The sequence below is a fragment of the Balaenoptera borealis genome (genome assembly GCF_965194805.1).
Source record: "Balaenoptera borealis genome assembly, chromosome: 1".
Taxonomy (NCBI): Eukaryota; Metazoa; Chordata; class Mammalia; order Artiodactyla; family Balaenopteridae; genus Balaenoptera; species Balaenoptera borealis.
The window spans coordinates 10247152-10264559 of record NC_138860.1 but is presented as its reverse complement, the minus strand read 5'-3'; the positions used below and the strand labels follow the sequence as shown (position 1 = coordinate 10264559).

At 35.4% G+C, this 17408-nt stretch overlaps 2 protein-coding genes and 1 pseudogene across 3 annotated transcripts in view; 2 read left to right on the top strand and 1 right to left on the bottom strand.

Moving 5' to 3' along the window:
- Positions 1-17408, bottom strand: part of LOC309630376 (uncharacterized protein) — a gene marked incomplete at its 5' end in the record, with an annotated part of 1321579 nt that overhangs the window by 646844 nt on the left and 657327 nt on the right. The gene's annotated exons all lie outside the window — the stretch shown is intronic.
- LOC309606271 (BCL2/adenovirus E1B 19 kDa protein-interacting protein 3 pseudogene) lies at positions 217-5536 on the top strand (annotated as a pseudogene). The gene has a single exon. The product of its transcript is annotated as a BCL2/adenovirus E1B 19 kDa protein-interacting protein 3 pseudogene (transcript).
- The window catches only part of RGS18 (regulator of G protein signaling 18), a 46272-nt gene continuing 37439 nt past the window's right edge, over positions 8576-17408 (top strand). The window contains exon 1 of the mRNA XM_082395540.1: positions 8576-17230. Within this exon, the coding sequence (XP_082251666.1) occupies positions 17112-17230 (119 nt within the window). The 5' untranslated portion in view covers positions 8576-17111. The remainder of the gene's footprint in view (positions 17231-17408) is intronic.

Below are 17408 nucleotides of genomic sequence, written 5' to 3'. Positions count from 1 at the left end.
AGGTAATCACTGCTAAACATCAGTTTGGCCAGTCAAGACCACAAAAGAAATGCAAACACATTACCCAAATAGCGGCTGCCATTACCTTTCAAAACGGAGCGGTGTGTGCGGTAAATCTAGCCTCCAGCCGCTGGGCCCGACGCTGACGCCCCAGCTCCCGCTCCCGCCTCAGAGCGCCTGCTGACCCCACGTCGACCCCGCCGCCGACGTTGACCCCACGTCGACCCCGCCTGCGACCCCACGTCAACCCCGACGCCGACTCGCCTCCCGCAGCACCCTCGCCCAAGCGCAGTGTCTCCTCGTAAGCCGCCCGCGCTGAGGGAGGAGAGGTTGCATGGCTCTTGGGTGGAATTACACTTTGGCAATAATGGGAACGCCAGCGTTGTTCCAGACTCTGTTTCTGTTTATAATGGCAACGTGGAAGAAATACTGCTGGGTGTGCAGCATGAGTCTGGACGGAGTAGCCCCAAGACTTCTCTCTGTGACCGCCCACCTCGCTCATAGACCTCCCAAGATACCAACGGAGCTTCCAAAGCAGACACACTAATATTGATGAGATAAACAGCTCTCAGTCGGAGGAAGATTACATGGAGACAAAGAAAGACGAAGAAAGCATCTTGAAGGAAAACTCAGACTGGATATGGGACTGGTCAAGTCGGCCAGAAAACATCACTCCCCACCCCCACCCCCAGTTCCTCTTCAAACGCCCGTAGCACACGACCGCGCTCAGCTTGAGGAACACGAGTGTTAGGGAGAAAGGGGGCATCTTCTCTGCAGAGTTTCTAAAGTTTTTCTTCTGTCTCGTCTCCCCTCTTATCTGCTAGCCATGGGGTTGGGGATCTATATCTGAAGGTTTCTGAAAATATCCACCAGCACCTTTTGATGAAGAATTGGAATCCGGCTTTTTCATTTAGTGGGAATTTACACTGGGGTTTGCGACGCAGCTTACTACCATCTTGGTCCTTGGGTGGCTGCACCACTTGTGTCATTTCTTCTGTAAATGCCGCATTCCAAATTCAGTAAAATAAAAATAAGACACTTTAAAAAAAAGAGTGGTGTGAATGAATATGGAGCATGTGGAGTTGAGAGGGAATTTCATTATAAAAATACTAGAACACTCCAGGACTCTGTGTGAAATGTTCATGAAATTAAAAACAAAATTATGTGGAAATTTCCAACAGAGGTGCCTACAACTATAATATATACTTAATCATTACTGGCCTCCCTGATTTAGCCACTCATGTATAGTAAATCGAAACCATGTGAAGTGGGAGAAATAGCAACTTTTGTAAGTGGGTATTTTCAATGAAATAATAAATATATTAAAATAAAGATTTTAAGCCCCTGGATTTCTTGTCATTCCCTTATAAATTATCATAATACGAAAACATGCTTGTTTTGTTTACCCATGTCTTCACTTGAAAAACCTTGCTGACAACCTATTCATTACCAAAGTAGACCATGCCAAGATGATACAATGTGGTCTCTACCCACCAAGAGCTTTTATTCTGTAGAGGAGAAAGTCACATGCAACTTCTCACACAAGGAGACAATGGGATATTCTAAATGAAGTTTTTCCAGTGTCCTTGTTTTGATGTCCTCACTTGGCTTTGGGCTTCACTAAGTATCCCTGCTCATAGAGTTTGTATTTTAGTTCTTTCAACTATAATCCACTTTTATTATACCTGAGCTCTGTCGATGTGGTGGTAAGGTGGGGGGGAAGAAGAACATTCTATGATCTTCTGATTAAATCTCAATCATTTGATGTGCCTGTGTCTCGGAGGTATGACTTTCACAAGTGTTAATCCAGCCTTTTTACCTTCAGCCTCCTATGCCTTTCTCTGGCTGCAGCATTCCCAAATCGATTTCTTTGAAGCCCTGATTCTAGATGCCTGTTTTTCCACCCCTTAAGTGAGATAGGAAGGCTGAAGTGAGTTCTCGTCCTTCATCTGGATAAAGTTTAAGAATTGGGAGAAGTCCCTTCTACCGGAAAGTAGACCTCTGATATGGAGAAAGCTCTGAGCATGTTTCTAAATGGTTACTCTTCCCTTCCCCCTGCCAGAGGCAAGAGGGGATCTTTCTTGGACTTTCACCATAGACGCGTGATGGGGTTCCTGGAAGGAAAGCCCGTAAAAATGTGGGGTCTCTCTAAGGTTGTTGTTCCCAGCAGTTTTTCACCCTCACACTAGTCTCCACTCAACCTCCAAGAATTCACCAAAATTATCACTTAAGTGTTACTACCAGTTTATGGTTCCAACAGCTTCTATTGCTGTATCTCTCTGGGTGCACTTATCTCTCTGGATGTTGGGTTGCTGGATTACCCTGTAACCTAGTTCTCCGATGGGTCCAAGATGTCATTGTCGAGTTTTTTCTTATCGTAAAGATGGGAGTTATGACTTCCAAGCTCTTTACATGTTTGGTCTGAAACTAGAAGCCACAATTCATTTTTGATGTGTAATATTGAATACATGCATTACCACTGTGATACAATTTCTAACATTCCTATTTAGGGATGATCTGCAAGAAAAATATCCTAGATCCTTATTTCCACCCATTGAAAATGTAACATAAAGTAACAAAAATATGTAAAACACATCTAGGGTAAAACTTAAATATATAGAGAGACTTTAACTTTTAATTTAAAAATTAGACACAATATTAATAAAATCCCCTAAATATACGAACAATGCCCCATGCCCCCCAACACAGTACCAGACAAATTAATTTAAACAATAACACAGAAAAAAAGAATAAACAAGAGGAGCCAAGAAAACCATGTAAAAAAGGGAAGAAGACTAAGTCTATAAAATATTTAACATACTGTAAAAATATAATAAAATGAAATGCACAATTTAAAAAAATATGATTGCTGCACTTTTCGATAGGCCAATTAGGACAAAATCCAAAGTTTAGAAATAGACTTAAATCTTAGAGAAATTTACTATACTAGACGATTAGCATCTCAAATCAGTGGGGAAAAGATGGCATTTTTAAAGCAGTTATGTTGGGACAGACGTATAACCATTACAAAAAAGATAAATGTACACTCTCACCTTGCTACTTACAAGATGATAAATTCCAAATGCCCCAAAGATTTAAATATTAAAAATGAAACTATGTCAGTGTTAACAGGAACCATGAGTAAATTTCATTAAAACCTGAGAGAGGATAGAATTCTTCCTAAATATGACTCAAAAACTAACAGTGAAAACTAAAACATTTGATAATTTGACTATATTAAAATAAAACAATTTCATTAAAATATAAACTAGAAAACAATAGGCAAAAGCCAGAAGACAAACTGTGGTAAAAATAAAATACAGAACATATAGAAAGAGCTAGCATCCCTAACATTTAAAGAGCTCCTAAAAATCAAAATAGAAAGACCAAACCCGAAGTGAAAATGGGCAGAAGTTATGAAAAAGAGAAACAAATGCAATTGGGATTTAAAGATACAAAACTATGTTCAGATTCAGACATAAGACAAGGGAAAATTAAACAAGAATTTAGGGGCATTTATGGAAATACTGATGAAATTTGAATGAAGTCTATAATTTAGTTAATTATATTGTACCTCCAAAGGATACAAAGTTTCAGTTATGCAAGATGAATGAGTTCTGGAGATCTATTATACAGCATGGTGACCATAGTTAACAATACTATATTATCCACTTTAAATTTGCTAAGAGGATAGATCTAAAATCTTCTACACACATATACACACACACACACACACACACACCACAGTAACTATGTAGAGGGGTGGATAAGTCTTTTATGATTGTGGTGATTATCTCACAACATATACATATATCAAAACATCAAATTGTACCCCTTAAATATATACTTTTTTTGTATGTCAAAGATATCTCAGTGAAGTTGTTTAAAATATAATATTATACCAATGTTAATTTCCTTGTATTTGTAATTTTACCATGATTATGTGTTACGTATGATATTAACCTTAGGTATAGCAAGGTGAAGGGTATATATAAACTGACTTTATTATGTTGCAACTTTTCTGTGTCTATAATTATTTCAAAATAAAGAGTTAATTAAAAAATTAAGCTACACACACTAAAACAAAACAAAAATTTTTTAAAAATAATGAATGACCACTTTATATTTATCTCTCAGTAAAAATCCAAAGGCTTGAAAATGCAATTTGTTGCTAAGGTTGTGAGGTAACAGGCACTCACCTTCATTTTTGGTGAGAATACAAAATAGTATAGCCTTAAGAGAGGGACACTTTCAACACAGTGTTTACCATTAAATTCAGCAAAGCCATGTGCAGTATTGTGATTTATAAGAAATATATATTTGGTTATCCCAATGACCATTTCTCATATATTAGTGGGTCTTTGTCCAGGGTTCCAGACTCACAGCTCCCCAAACCCTTGGAATTTCCTAAGTGAGGAGAGATATAAAGGTGTCTTTTTTATGTAAATGAGATGACTTTGGGTCATCACTTAAGGATGGAGCTGATTGCCAGAGAAGCCAACCAAGTGATTAGATGATTAGACATTTCAGTCCCACCAGGACAGCCCAGGAGAGGAGAGGAGCTAGAGGTTGAATCAATCGCCAGTGGTCAAGATTTAATCATCCATGTCTGTGTAATGAAGCCTTCATAAAAGCCCAGAAGGAGGGGGTGTCAAGAGAACATGTGGAGATCTGGGGAGAGTGGCACACCTGGAGAGGGCATGGAAGCTCTGAGCCCTAACCCCATACCTTGCCTTATGCATCTCTTCCCATCTGCCCCATCCTGAGTTATATCCTTTTATAATAAACTAGTAATCTAGTAAGTGAAATGTTTCTCTGAGTTCTGTGAGCTGCTCTAGCAACTAAATCGAACCGGAGGAGAACGTCATGAAAACCTGTGATTTATAACTAGTGGATCAGAAGTACAGTTGTCTGAAGTCCAAGGAGGGGGTTGTTGGAACCTCCAATCTATAGCCAGTCCATCAGAAGCACCTGGGCATGTGACTGGCATCTGAAGGGAGGGGGGCGGGTCTTGTAGGATTAAGCCCTCGACTTGTGGAATAGTGTCAAATTGAACTGAATAGTAGAACAACCAGCTGGTGTCCCAGGAATTGTTTGTTAGTGTGGGAGACCCTCCCCCCACCACACAGGCTCATGTTGGAATTGGGTTCAGGAACACAAAATACCATGTCTATCCCGAAAATGCACTGGTACAAAAATGAAATGTCATAAGCACAGGGCTATTGACTTATTTAAGTTGGCAAGTGATTGAAACCACCCAAATGATCATTGACTATGAGATACTCACACAATATAATCGAAAAAGAAATGAGGGAAATTATTTTCTGGGATGGAGTGATCTTCTGTACATATTTGTTAAGTTAATGTAGCAAGTTGAAGAGTTATGTTTATAGAATATTTTTTTGTATAGAACATTTTGAATTGTAAAGTGGGGCACACAGAGGGAATGTTTTATTTTGTATTGTAAGATGGGGGACATTTATATACATACATGTGTATATTTACAAAAGAACACCAGAAAAATAAACCAAAGGGGGGGGAAATATATATATATATATAAATATATATATATTTATATATATATTAATATATATATTAATATATATATAAATATATATTATATATATAATATATATAATTATATATATACATAATACATATTACATATATACATAATACATATGTATATATATTATAATATAATAATATATAATATATAATTATATATATACATAATACATAATACATATATACATAATACATATGTATATATATTATATATACATATATAATATATATACATATATAATATATATATATAATATATATACAAATATATAATATATATATATAATATATACATATATATATATACATACACTTGTCTGTATAGACGGAAAGGAAAGGGAAGGATGACAGGGACAGAGGCAACATTTCTCTGATATACAACTCGATATATAATTTTGAATCATACTAACTTAGTATCACATACAGGAGAAACAAATTAAGAACCCCATTTTAAAATTTATTTATTTATTTATTTATTTATTTATTTTTGGCTGCGTTGGGTCTTCGTTGCTGTGCACGGGCTTGCTCTAGCTGCGGCGAGCGGGGACTACTCTTCGTTGCGGCGCACGGGCTTCTCATTGCGGTGGCTTCTCTTGTTACGGATCACGGGCTCTAGGCGTGTGGGCTTCATTAATTGTGGCATGTGGGCTCAGTAGTTGTGGCACACGGGCTTAGTTGCTGAGGCGTGTGAGATATTCCCAGACCAGGGAACGAACCCGTGTCCCCTGCATTGGCAGGCGGATTTTTATCCACTACACCACCAAGGAAGCCCCAAGAACCCCATATTTTGAATATAACTCCTTGGTGAAATATATTGTAAGGACAGAAAAAACAGCAAGAAAAAAATGTAGATGTTATTCAGCAGCTTTATTTTAGAGGTAATATTGTTACTGCTATTTAGAAATTATTTTATGTACCTTGTTGGATATAGCAAATAGTATTTTATACTTTTTTCAGTGTAAAAAAAAAGATATAAAATTAAAGAAGTATGAACTTATTTTTATTTATTTTCAAAGTATATATTTTACTCTAAAAGCAACAACAACCCTGCAGCAAAGACCACTATAGTGCCCTCATTTTGGATTCTAAATACCATTTATAAATAAAATGAGTTAAGGCTCCTTGGTGATATGACTGATTCTAGAACTGAGATAGGAAATGTACAGAAGAACATATACCAGAAAGTCAGGAAGCAATAAAAGAACTAATGGGTTGGCCCTAAATGACACAGGAACCCCTTGGAAGTTGATCCCACAGGACAAAGAAAAGACAGTTTGGGCAACAAGTAGAAAAATAACTGGAATTGATAACTAACATACTGAATATATAAAACCCCATGAATTTATAATGATACTCAAAAAAAGAGAACAAATAAGTATACACAAAATATCATAGGTGCTAGGGGAACAACTCATTACTATAAAACAACTTAGAGTAATAGTAGAGGAAAAATTAAGTATTGGTCAGGTGACTTCAAATGACTTGTATTTTGGAATAACCAAAAAGTCCTGATCAATAAGGAAATGTTATTCTTTACAGAAAAATTCCATGGAAATTGAGTAGAAGGAATCATAGAATTAGAAAACATCATTTTGCACTGCTGCTTAAATGACAGGTTTGGGCAATGATAATGAATATATACTACAGACATTTGGTGAATAATGGATAAGGAACTGAATATTTACATGGTATCAATGTATCCCAAGCTCATCACTAGGGAAAAAACACAATGATACAATGCAGGAGTCATTTTGTTACCACCTGAACCCACTGAACTATCTTAGGATACAGCCAGTAGACACAAATCCATATGTGACCCATTTATTTCAACTGGTAAATAACATGAAAAATTGGGGGGGGGGGTGCAGAACATAATATTGTTTTATACTATAAGTGGTTTAAGAGGCATAACTAACAATTGCAACGTGTGGACATATTTTTGGATGCTGATTAGAACAAACTATACGAAGACATTTTTGAGCAACAAAAGAAATTTGAATATGGACTGGGTTTAGTAAAGATATCAAGGTATATTTTAGGTATGATAATGGCATTGTGGTTATCTAGAAATTATTCTTTATAAAGACATGCTGAAATATTTAAAAGGAAAATATTAATGTCAGGGATTTGATTTAAAATGTTTAATCTAATTTCAAAAATAAGGACAAAAAGGATAAAGAAAGTGTGGTAAGACAGTGTTAATTTTAAAACTGAATGTTAAAGGTATGGGGACTTATTATGATATTCTATCTACCTTCAAACTACAGTGAAAATTGTATGATATTTTCCAAAGTTTAAAAAAATTTTTTTTGGGGGGGACAAAATCCATCACAGTAATTTAAAAATTTCTTTTTGTTGATACCTAACAATTTTTTTGCTTCTTATAGTGATATTTGAGAAATTAACTGCATTTTATCTCTTAAAAAGCCTGCAATGAGGAACTAATTTGAATGACAAAAGCTGGAACAACTGAAAAGCAAAATAAATACTATGGTACTAGATTGTAACTCAAAATATAAATATACCCAAGTTCATACTGATAAATTACTGGATAAATAGAAGGAAAGAGATAAATCTTCCTTACAAAAGAATTAAAAATAATTTATATAGATACTTCCTCCTCCTCCTTAATTGTGGGCTGAACTTAGTGAGTTGCTTCCCAAGAATAGCACATGAAAATGTTAGAAAAAGAACTTTTCAGTGGAGAAAGCTGGCAAACTCTACCTTAGCCAGCAGATCAAGTCAGCACCACCAATGGTAACTCATGCTGATAGCGCGTTCCCACTGATGTGATGTGATGCACTTCTTTGGTACCTTCTCCCAAATCCATAACCTCAGTCAAGTCATGATAAAAACATCAGACAAACCCAAACTGAGACATATTTTACAAAATACCTGATCAGTTCTCCTCAAAACTGCCAAGGTCATGAAAAACAGGGAAAGACCAAGACACTGTCATGGACAGAGGCAACAAATGAGATACAATTAGGAAATGCCATGTAGAATTCACGACTGGGTCCTGGGACAGAAAAATGGCATTAGTAGAAAGAATAGAAATCCAAATAAAGTCTAGTTTAGTTCATAGTGATGGACTAATGCTGATTTCTTAGTTTTGACAAATGCACCAGGATTATGTAAGATGTTAGCAATGGCGACAACTAGGGAAAGAGTATGTGACAACTCCTGTATTATCTTTGTTACATTTCTATAAATCTATAATCCTTCTAAAATAAAAAACTTATTAAAAATAAATTTCTGATCAAATTTAAAAACTTAATATATTATTTGAGTCCTAGCAAAAATAGCAATTAGGCATTAGAAAAGAGGCCTTTACAGGACTGCAGGTGGGGAAGGACACCATTGAACTGCATAATACTAGAGAAAGTGGGAGAATTGTCCTGGGACTAAAGCCTGGAAGAGAGGCAGGCTAATGGGAGCTTTTATCCACTTACAGATTAACGCCTCTGTGGGAGAGGAAAAGGAACCTTGTAGGAGTCAAGTCATAACTAAAGAGAGGGATGCTATACATAGAACATAAGCAGAGCATTTTCCCAGCTCAAAGCTTTTAGCCAGTCACAGATGAGCTTGGGGAAGGCCTGGGAGTTATAAAAACCAGATTCCAGTTTCAGCTCTGCCAGTAATATGCTGACAGTGAACAAGTCATGTAATTTTTCTCATTCTTGATTCTCTCAACTATGGGTTGAAATTCATCCACAGCTTTGAGTCTATGAATTTATAAAGGCAAATTTTTTAATCCCTTTGGATATTTGAATGAAACTTTATATTTGACAATGACATAAAAATTAAAATATATTGCAATATGAGAGGGATATAAAAATAGTTTCGGTCAGCATATAAAGCTCTAAATTCTCATTTTGGCAAGTCCTTGGTTATGGCAGGAGGTAATTTATCATACAATTACAATGTATGTAGGTTTGACCATAGAGAGTCATGCCTTTAATTCCTGAAGTATTCATCAAACTTGCTATAATATTACCCTCAAGTATCATTCAGAAGCAGAGGAACTTGTTGGACTGCACCATGAATGTGCAGTCAGCAAGGTCCAGATGATGAGAAAAACTACAGCCCAATTTTTCAATAGATGAATTGTAAGGAAAGAAGAGGATTGATGAGGGACTTATTAAAAGAGACTTAAAAGTCATATTAAGTTTAAAAAGGGAAAGGATAAATATAAAAGTATGCATATCTGGGTTATAAAACTAAAAATGAAGTGATCATTATGAACTTCAGGATAATAGTTACTCATGGGGAGACAGAGAATTTGTAATTGTGGTGGGACACATGGATGGGGCTTCTAGGTGACAGGCAAAGTACTATTTTTTGACCTGAGTAGTAGTTCCAAGGGTGTTAGCATTTTAATAATTCTTTACAGTATACATTTGTTTTGTGTAGTTTTCACCCTTTATTTTATTATAATATGTAATAAAATCTTCATGTGTTGCTGGCAGAATGCTGTGTGCTCCATTTACAAAAATGAATAGGAAACTTTTCCTGTAATCAAAGGCTAGAATCAAGTAGAAAAAAAAAGGTGACAAAATGAGCAACAGAAGCTTGCAATTCTTATTATGAAATCACATATTAGATAGAGTAAAATCCAATGGATGGGGTGTAGTTTTGCCTAGTTAAGTTATAAGTGTTTTTGAAGGAGAGATAATGCAACGCTTAAGCTTAATATTTAAAGGTTAATCACCGTTTTCAAATTGACAAGAGGATGGAGCCATCCAGAAAGAAGGGGCTGATTATTTTACTAAAACATCTTTTTTAACAGGTAAAATCATGACTCATACAAATGTAAAATAAATATGTATCTAAGATTTTATTTAACTCACTAGTTAATGAAGGAATTAGTAAGATGTTATAGGTGGTTCACAAAAGAATTCAAGACGCACACACATATTGGTCATCAGGAATGCTAAAATGACTTTACAAATAGATACAAAATTCATCAATATCCATAGGTCAGTAATCAAATGCATCTCTACTGGGCTAATCTGTGTTTATGTGAACCAGAAGCATGAGCATTACTATCAGTGTTCAACAATTTATAGAACTGTCAAATACCTCAAAGACAATGAGAAGGGAAGATAACTCCAAAGGGTGAACTAGACAGAAGGGATGGGGTGAGAAAAGAGGCTGAAAAGGTGGACAGGGGCCATATCATGAAGCTGAGTGAAGCCTTTTATTTCGTATGGCACTAGGGAATAAGCAGAGACAATTCTGAGTGGCCCTGGGGGTTGTTTTCTCTTCTTCTTCTGTAGCTTAGGAATAATTTAGTATAGCAGTTGTGAGTTAGATCAGTGGAAAAGTAGTAAACTCTGGCATTTCCTTAACTAAGACTGTCCCATTGATACACAGATGCTATCTGTCCTCCTTTCCTTATAAATATTTTGAGTGACTGAGGGGAAGCTTTACCCTTGGCGCCCTTCTGTGAAATGTCCAGTGCAGCTATGCCCATGGCAGGCATGCTTTTACGTGGAATAAGGCAAGTGTGGAAGATTTTGTGTGCTTTGCTGCTTCTCTGCCTGTCAGTTTCCTCAGTAAACCAAATGTAATATTTTCACTGTGGAAATGTTAGGAATGTTAGTATCTTTTCCCCCTTTTGCATTAGAGGTAGTCAATGAATTTGTTTTCCGTTTAATTTTGTTTTACTGTTACAAGTAGCAGTAGTAATATTTTGATTTTCAAATTAACATAATCAGATAGAATTTTGGAAGAACTAGTGTGAGCCAGTATTCACACTGTGTTGCTGTGTTGAAAAATAACCAAATTAGAAACTAACACACCACTGTAAAGCAATTATACTCCAATAAAGATGAAAAAAAAGAAAAGGAAAAAAAGAAAGAAAAATAACCAAATTGCTCTGATTGAAAGCAGTTTGGGAAGAATTATGGAAAGGAGACTCGATGTGTTTTCTGGAATGTAAGTTCTTTTAGCGTTCCCTTACCTCATGCTGGTTATACAGTTTATTCTCAAAATGGCTGGTAAAATAGTACTGATTTTGACTACTTGATTGGTCATAGAACATGGGTGTTTCCTAGATAACATCAAATGCTCAGACTTTCAGGTAGAACTAATTAGGCAATTAGCCCTTTACTTGAAAAGACTTATTTGGCGTTATAGAGTTAAATTTTTCATTCAATGCACAGTTGAATGAAAGAGACAGTTCTATCCCCTCTTACTTCAATCTCCTTCATTCCCCTATGATTTATCAGCTGAAGAACTGGGCTGTAGTTCCCCCCACAGCTGGGATCTCACTGCTGGCACCTTCATGGTGCAGTTAAACATGTTCCTCTGTCCTCTGTCATTCCTGCAGATTGGCAGTTGGGTCCAGAGACTGGACATCAGATTTGATCTCTTTGGAAAACTGTAAGTAGAATATGGTCCGGCTATAGGAAGTACATAATGTCTGCTTGTCTCTTTTTGTGATCTTAGCCACCGTTGAAGTTTAACACCTGTATCTAATCATTTGTTGTTGGTTCAAAAAGCTGAGATTTTAATGATATTATTTCACTTTTGTTTGTCAGAATATATCTATTAAAGCAATAGTTTCTCTCATTCACTCTTTGGTTACCAATGGTAGAGTTAATAAGAAATGTAGGATAACTGCTTAATTGTTCCCTTTATTAACCAGTTTTCATTTTAATGGATTAATTTCTATAATCCTCTGCAGGTAGGCAATTCTTTTTAAATATTGCTATGCACCCATAGATGAAAATAAGTTTGATGTATTCAATCCACTCTCGTTATTAAAAGTACTGAAAGTCTGATCGTCCTGTTGTGGTTAGTGGAAGACTAGTAAGTTGACCCTTGAATAATTTGAATTGACTCCATTAGTCTTTGATAACTTCCCTTCTAACAGATATGGCAAGATTTGCCAGGCTCAGCTCGTGCATTTCCTGTCTCAGACCTCAGCAATGTCTCCACTAAACCTAGGTCGCTTTTAGTGAGAAGTGACACTTCAAGACCACAATATGAGTCTCATCACTAAAGCATTAGTCATTGTATCTAGGTCTTAATAGTGGAAAGAAGTAGGGAATATTTATAGGTAGGGAAAATATACAGCCTAGCTCCATCCAACATAAAAGACTAGAAACAATAACCAACCCAGTAACAACTTCCCAAATTTATCCTGATACAATCAAACTTCAAGACTAAGGAGATTTAAATTAAACGCTTCCTTATTGCATCTACATGTCCCTTATTCCACCCTAAAATTCTGCTTCTCAAGGACACAGGAGATGATAAATAAGAATATCCACTAATTATTCATTTTGAAAATTATTCTCAGAATACTAATACTACCACCAATGTAATTACTGAAATTAAAGCTAGGAAAGCTTTCTTGAATCCTGGCTCATTCTAAAAGTATAAGAAAACTAATTTCATGTGAAAATAAACAACAGAAATGTATCAAATTCAAATTCCATGCAAAGTTATCATAAGAAGAGAAGAGAACAAGGAACATAATCATATAAATGCACACATTCACAAAAGATAAGTATGAAACTCAGCCTCATTTTAGTAGGTCTTAATATCTCCTAATGCCAAGGAAAAGACGACAAAGATTCCAACTATCAACTTTCTATACTGAAGTTATAAAACAATAATATTAGGCTAGAATATAAATGAGAGTGCAATGGTTGGAAATGGGCTGTTGAAACTAATAATATTTATAAAGTACCTGTTTGTTGAGAAACTTAAGAAAACCAATTGAAAAGCTATGAGTAATTCCATGAGCAATAATAGCAGTAATGGAATTCATTAAGGTAACAGGATATATGTGTGTGTGTGTGTGTGTGTGTGTGTGTGTGTGTGTGTGTGTGTGTGTGTGTGTGTGTGGTAAAAGACGGCCATGATCATGATGGTTTAACCAATATAACACATATAACAAATATATAATACAACTGTTTTCAGACACTGAAAACAGGCAACATAGACATGCGATCCTTAACAGAAGAGAGACAGATGAAGTGAGCCATACAACTTCAACTGCCTTCTTTGAAGACTTCAGTGCAGGGAAGAAATGTAAGGCTCATTTAGAGACTGAGAAGTTTACAGGGGTACTCCTTAAATAGAGCAAAAAGTACTATTTTAAGTTGAGGAAATAGTGATCTGCATTCAGTGAGAGCAAGAGGGCTGAAATTTGCAAGACAAAGTACTAAAAAGAGCTCAAGAAATTTGTACGAGGGTACCTTTGAGTCTGGCTGAACACCAAGCAGCTCTCATGCAGGATAAAACTCCACAAGTATTGACAGAGGATACCTACCGTAAGATATAAGTTAATCAGAGCTCACACAGGGCTAAGGGACATTCAGATACTTAATATCCAGAATAGCAAAGCTTTAATGAACACTCTGAGAATTTATTAGAAATTTAAGAATCTTTGTATCTTAGTAATTAAGGCTATTCTAGGCTCACCATAACAAAGTTTAAATAAAAGTCTTTATGGACAAACCTGATACTCAGATAACTGCCTGACCAAGACCAACTCTATCATCATTAAATGAAGACTAATAAAGTCCTGATATTTAACATCACAAAATTCAAAATGTTTAGCATCAATAAACAATTATTAGACATCTGAAAGAGTAGGAAAACGTGCTATTAGCTGGAGAAAAATTGGTATAAAAGCAGACCCAGAACCACAGTGATGAATTTTCAAAAAAGGACTTCAATACAGGTATTTTATATACGTTCAAGTACTTCAAAGAAAAAGAACATAATAAAGAAAAAATGCAAACTATAAAAAAAATGGAATTTCTGGAGCTGAAATTTTAAAAATTACAGAATAAACCTAAAACAGATTAGGCACTGAGGAAGAAAAGATCAGTGAAAATTTCTACCAAGACATAGCAATGAAAAATATCTGAGGAACAGAGAGAAAAGAGGCTGAAAAAATTGGATAGTTCCTAAGTGACCAGGGGGACAATGTCAAGGGGTCAAACATACCTGTAATTGGAGTTTCTGAAAATGGAAGAAAGAGAAAAAAAAAAAAAATAGGAGAATCAACACCTAAAAGTTTCCAAATTTGATGAAAACTATAAAACCACACATCCAAGAAACTAAACAAACCCCAAGTAGAATGAATATCTTTCATATCATAATCAAATTTTTAAAAATCAGAGACAAAAAAAAATCTGAAAAGTAGCGACAGAAAAAGACACATTAGAGCATAAGAACTATGATACAAATTACCACTGACTTTCTCATCAGGAATAATGGACGCCAGAAGACAAAAATGCAACATCTTAAAAGCGTTGGAAAAAAACCACAAAACAACGCGACTGTCAACCTAGAATTCTATCCTATGAGAATACTCTTCAAGCTAAAGGATAATTGTGCCCCAAAGAATGATTATCAGCTCAAGTCATCATGCAGCATTCACCCTGTTTTTCTTCTCCTGCTTCCACCTGTCTGCACACACACAGAGTAAGCCCACACATCTCCCAATTCTCTTTCAGACCTTTGGACAGCTCTTTAATGTAATTTACTTGTGTCCATGTTTTCACAGTCTCTCTCTCCATAGTTCTATCAGCCTGTGAAGAGCACATCTTACACACAATTTCAGCAAATCTTATGAAAAATAGTAAATACCTGTCTCATACTCCTCTGAATATAGTAATTCAAATATAGTCTTAGGGACTAGAAGATGTCCTTGCTCATCTGCCCTTGCCCTCATTCACCTTTACAAAACTAAACCTCATATATATATATACTGAGTGCTAATAAATACTAGAGACTAAAGGACGTCGTGGTGGAAACGAAATCTGCATTATCAACATCTGTTTCCAGCTAGACTTGCCATAAAATGCCCTCCTGTACAATATTTTTTTAAAAAATTTTATTTATTTATTTATTTATTTATTTATGGCTGTGTTGGGTCTTCGTTTCTGTGCGAGGGCTTTCTCTAGTTGCGGCAAGTGGGGGCCACTCTTCATCGCGGTGCGCGGGCCTCTCACTATCGCGGCCTCTCTTGTTGCGGAGCACAGGCTCCAGACGCGCAGGCTCAGTAGTTGTGGCTCACGGGCCTAGTTGCTCCGCGGCATGTGGGATCTTCCCAGACCAGGGCTCGAACCCATGTCCCCTGCATTGGCAGGCAGATTCTCAACCACTGAGCCACCAGGGAAGCCCAGTACAATATTTTTAACACTCAATTTTCAGCCAAGGTGAACTTAAAAATATGTTCAAAGTAAAACTTATAGAATCAGGGGCATATATATAAATATATACTAAATATTCTTTAATTTCATTTCTGCAAATGTTTTGAGCTCCTAGCTGGTATCCCTAAGAGGGATCCCTGTGAATCTTTAAGAATAACTATTTTCTTAAAATCAATAATTAAAAAAGATTGAAAATAAAATAAATTTTCTTTTAGATTTCTTAACTTTTTTTTTTTTAATATATACAATTTTAGAGGAATTAAAGTATTCACTACTGGAGATCAAAGACTTGGAAAGACTAAAGCACATGCTACTGGTGATCAAAGGCTCTGATCATTCCAGATCTTCTTTTCTACTGACCTCTGGGAATTTGTAAGAATAAATCACTTAATATCTATCATCCCTGCCTTTTTTTTTTTTTTTTTTAATGTGAGTTATGGTCTAGATCAGCATTTCTTAGATATTTGGGTTTCATGAAAAAAAAGAAAGTGGAAGCTAAACCAACTTTGAGTTGCCGTTTCTTTTTTAATAAGAACATAAAATAAACAATCATATAAACTGCCATCTCTACTTACAATATTTAATTAAAAACATTTTTAACATTAAAAAAGGCAAAAGGGCAAATTCCAAATAAGTGCTTCATATTAAAAATAGATACAGTTTAAGGAAAAAATTACATATGATCTTTTTTTCCCATTTTCATCATGGACTGGTAAAAATTTTATAAATGTCTAAAGTCATTCCATGGACCTGTGCTTAAAAATCATTGAATTAAATGCTTCTTACTGTCCCCTTCAACTGTGAAACTCTATGATCTATCTTCTTATTTTGATACAATATGTTAAGCAAACGTGATTAACATTACATAGCATTATGTCAGTTAAATGTAATTTACCTAATTCAATGTATTTAAATAAGTAAAAATACTTAATTTTAAGAACAAGGGAAAATATGATTGGTGTAGCACTTTGCCACACACATTTTAACGCGTACTACACACGTTAAAGACCTTTTTAAAAAGTTCCTGTGGGAAATGACAGTGTCATTTGGGTCTAGCATCATTCTGGTTGCACAAACTAGAAAGAGAAGTTGCGCTGTGGTAATACTAGTCTTTATCTCAGAGACCAAGAGTCATTTTGCAAATTTGTAGTATCATTTCCCTGAACAACTCCGGACTGAATTGTACTTTAGTTCCTCAGTTCTATATTTTTGCAGAGGCAGAAACACAAGCTCTTGATTTTTTTTTTAAAGTGTTGCTGACGGGTTGAGATAACTTTTTACTCCATCATGTATAACTATGGAATAGCATTAACAAGTGAAAGATGTAATAAATTAGACATCTCTACATTTTAGAGAGAGAAGATGGAAACATCATTGGTTTTCTTTTCTCAATTAAATATGTGTGAACCAAAAGAAAAAACTTTTTTCAAGTTAATATATGGTTCGGGAAAAGAAGAAACAAGCAAAGAAGCCAAAATCAGGTAAAAATCATAATTTTTTAAGTCAGCCTTATACTTTTAAAAACATGATTGACATTGAATATTTGTTAGCACTTGTTTTTAAAATATCTGGTTGAAAATATATTGACTGTAATATTACAACTGAAAAAAAATCTATTTATTAGGAGTAAATAACTGTTAAATCTGTAAGTGTTTTTAT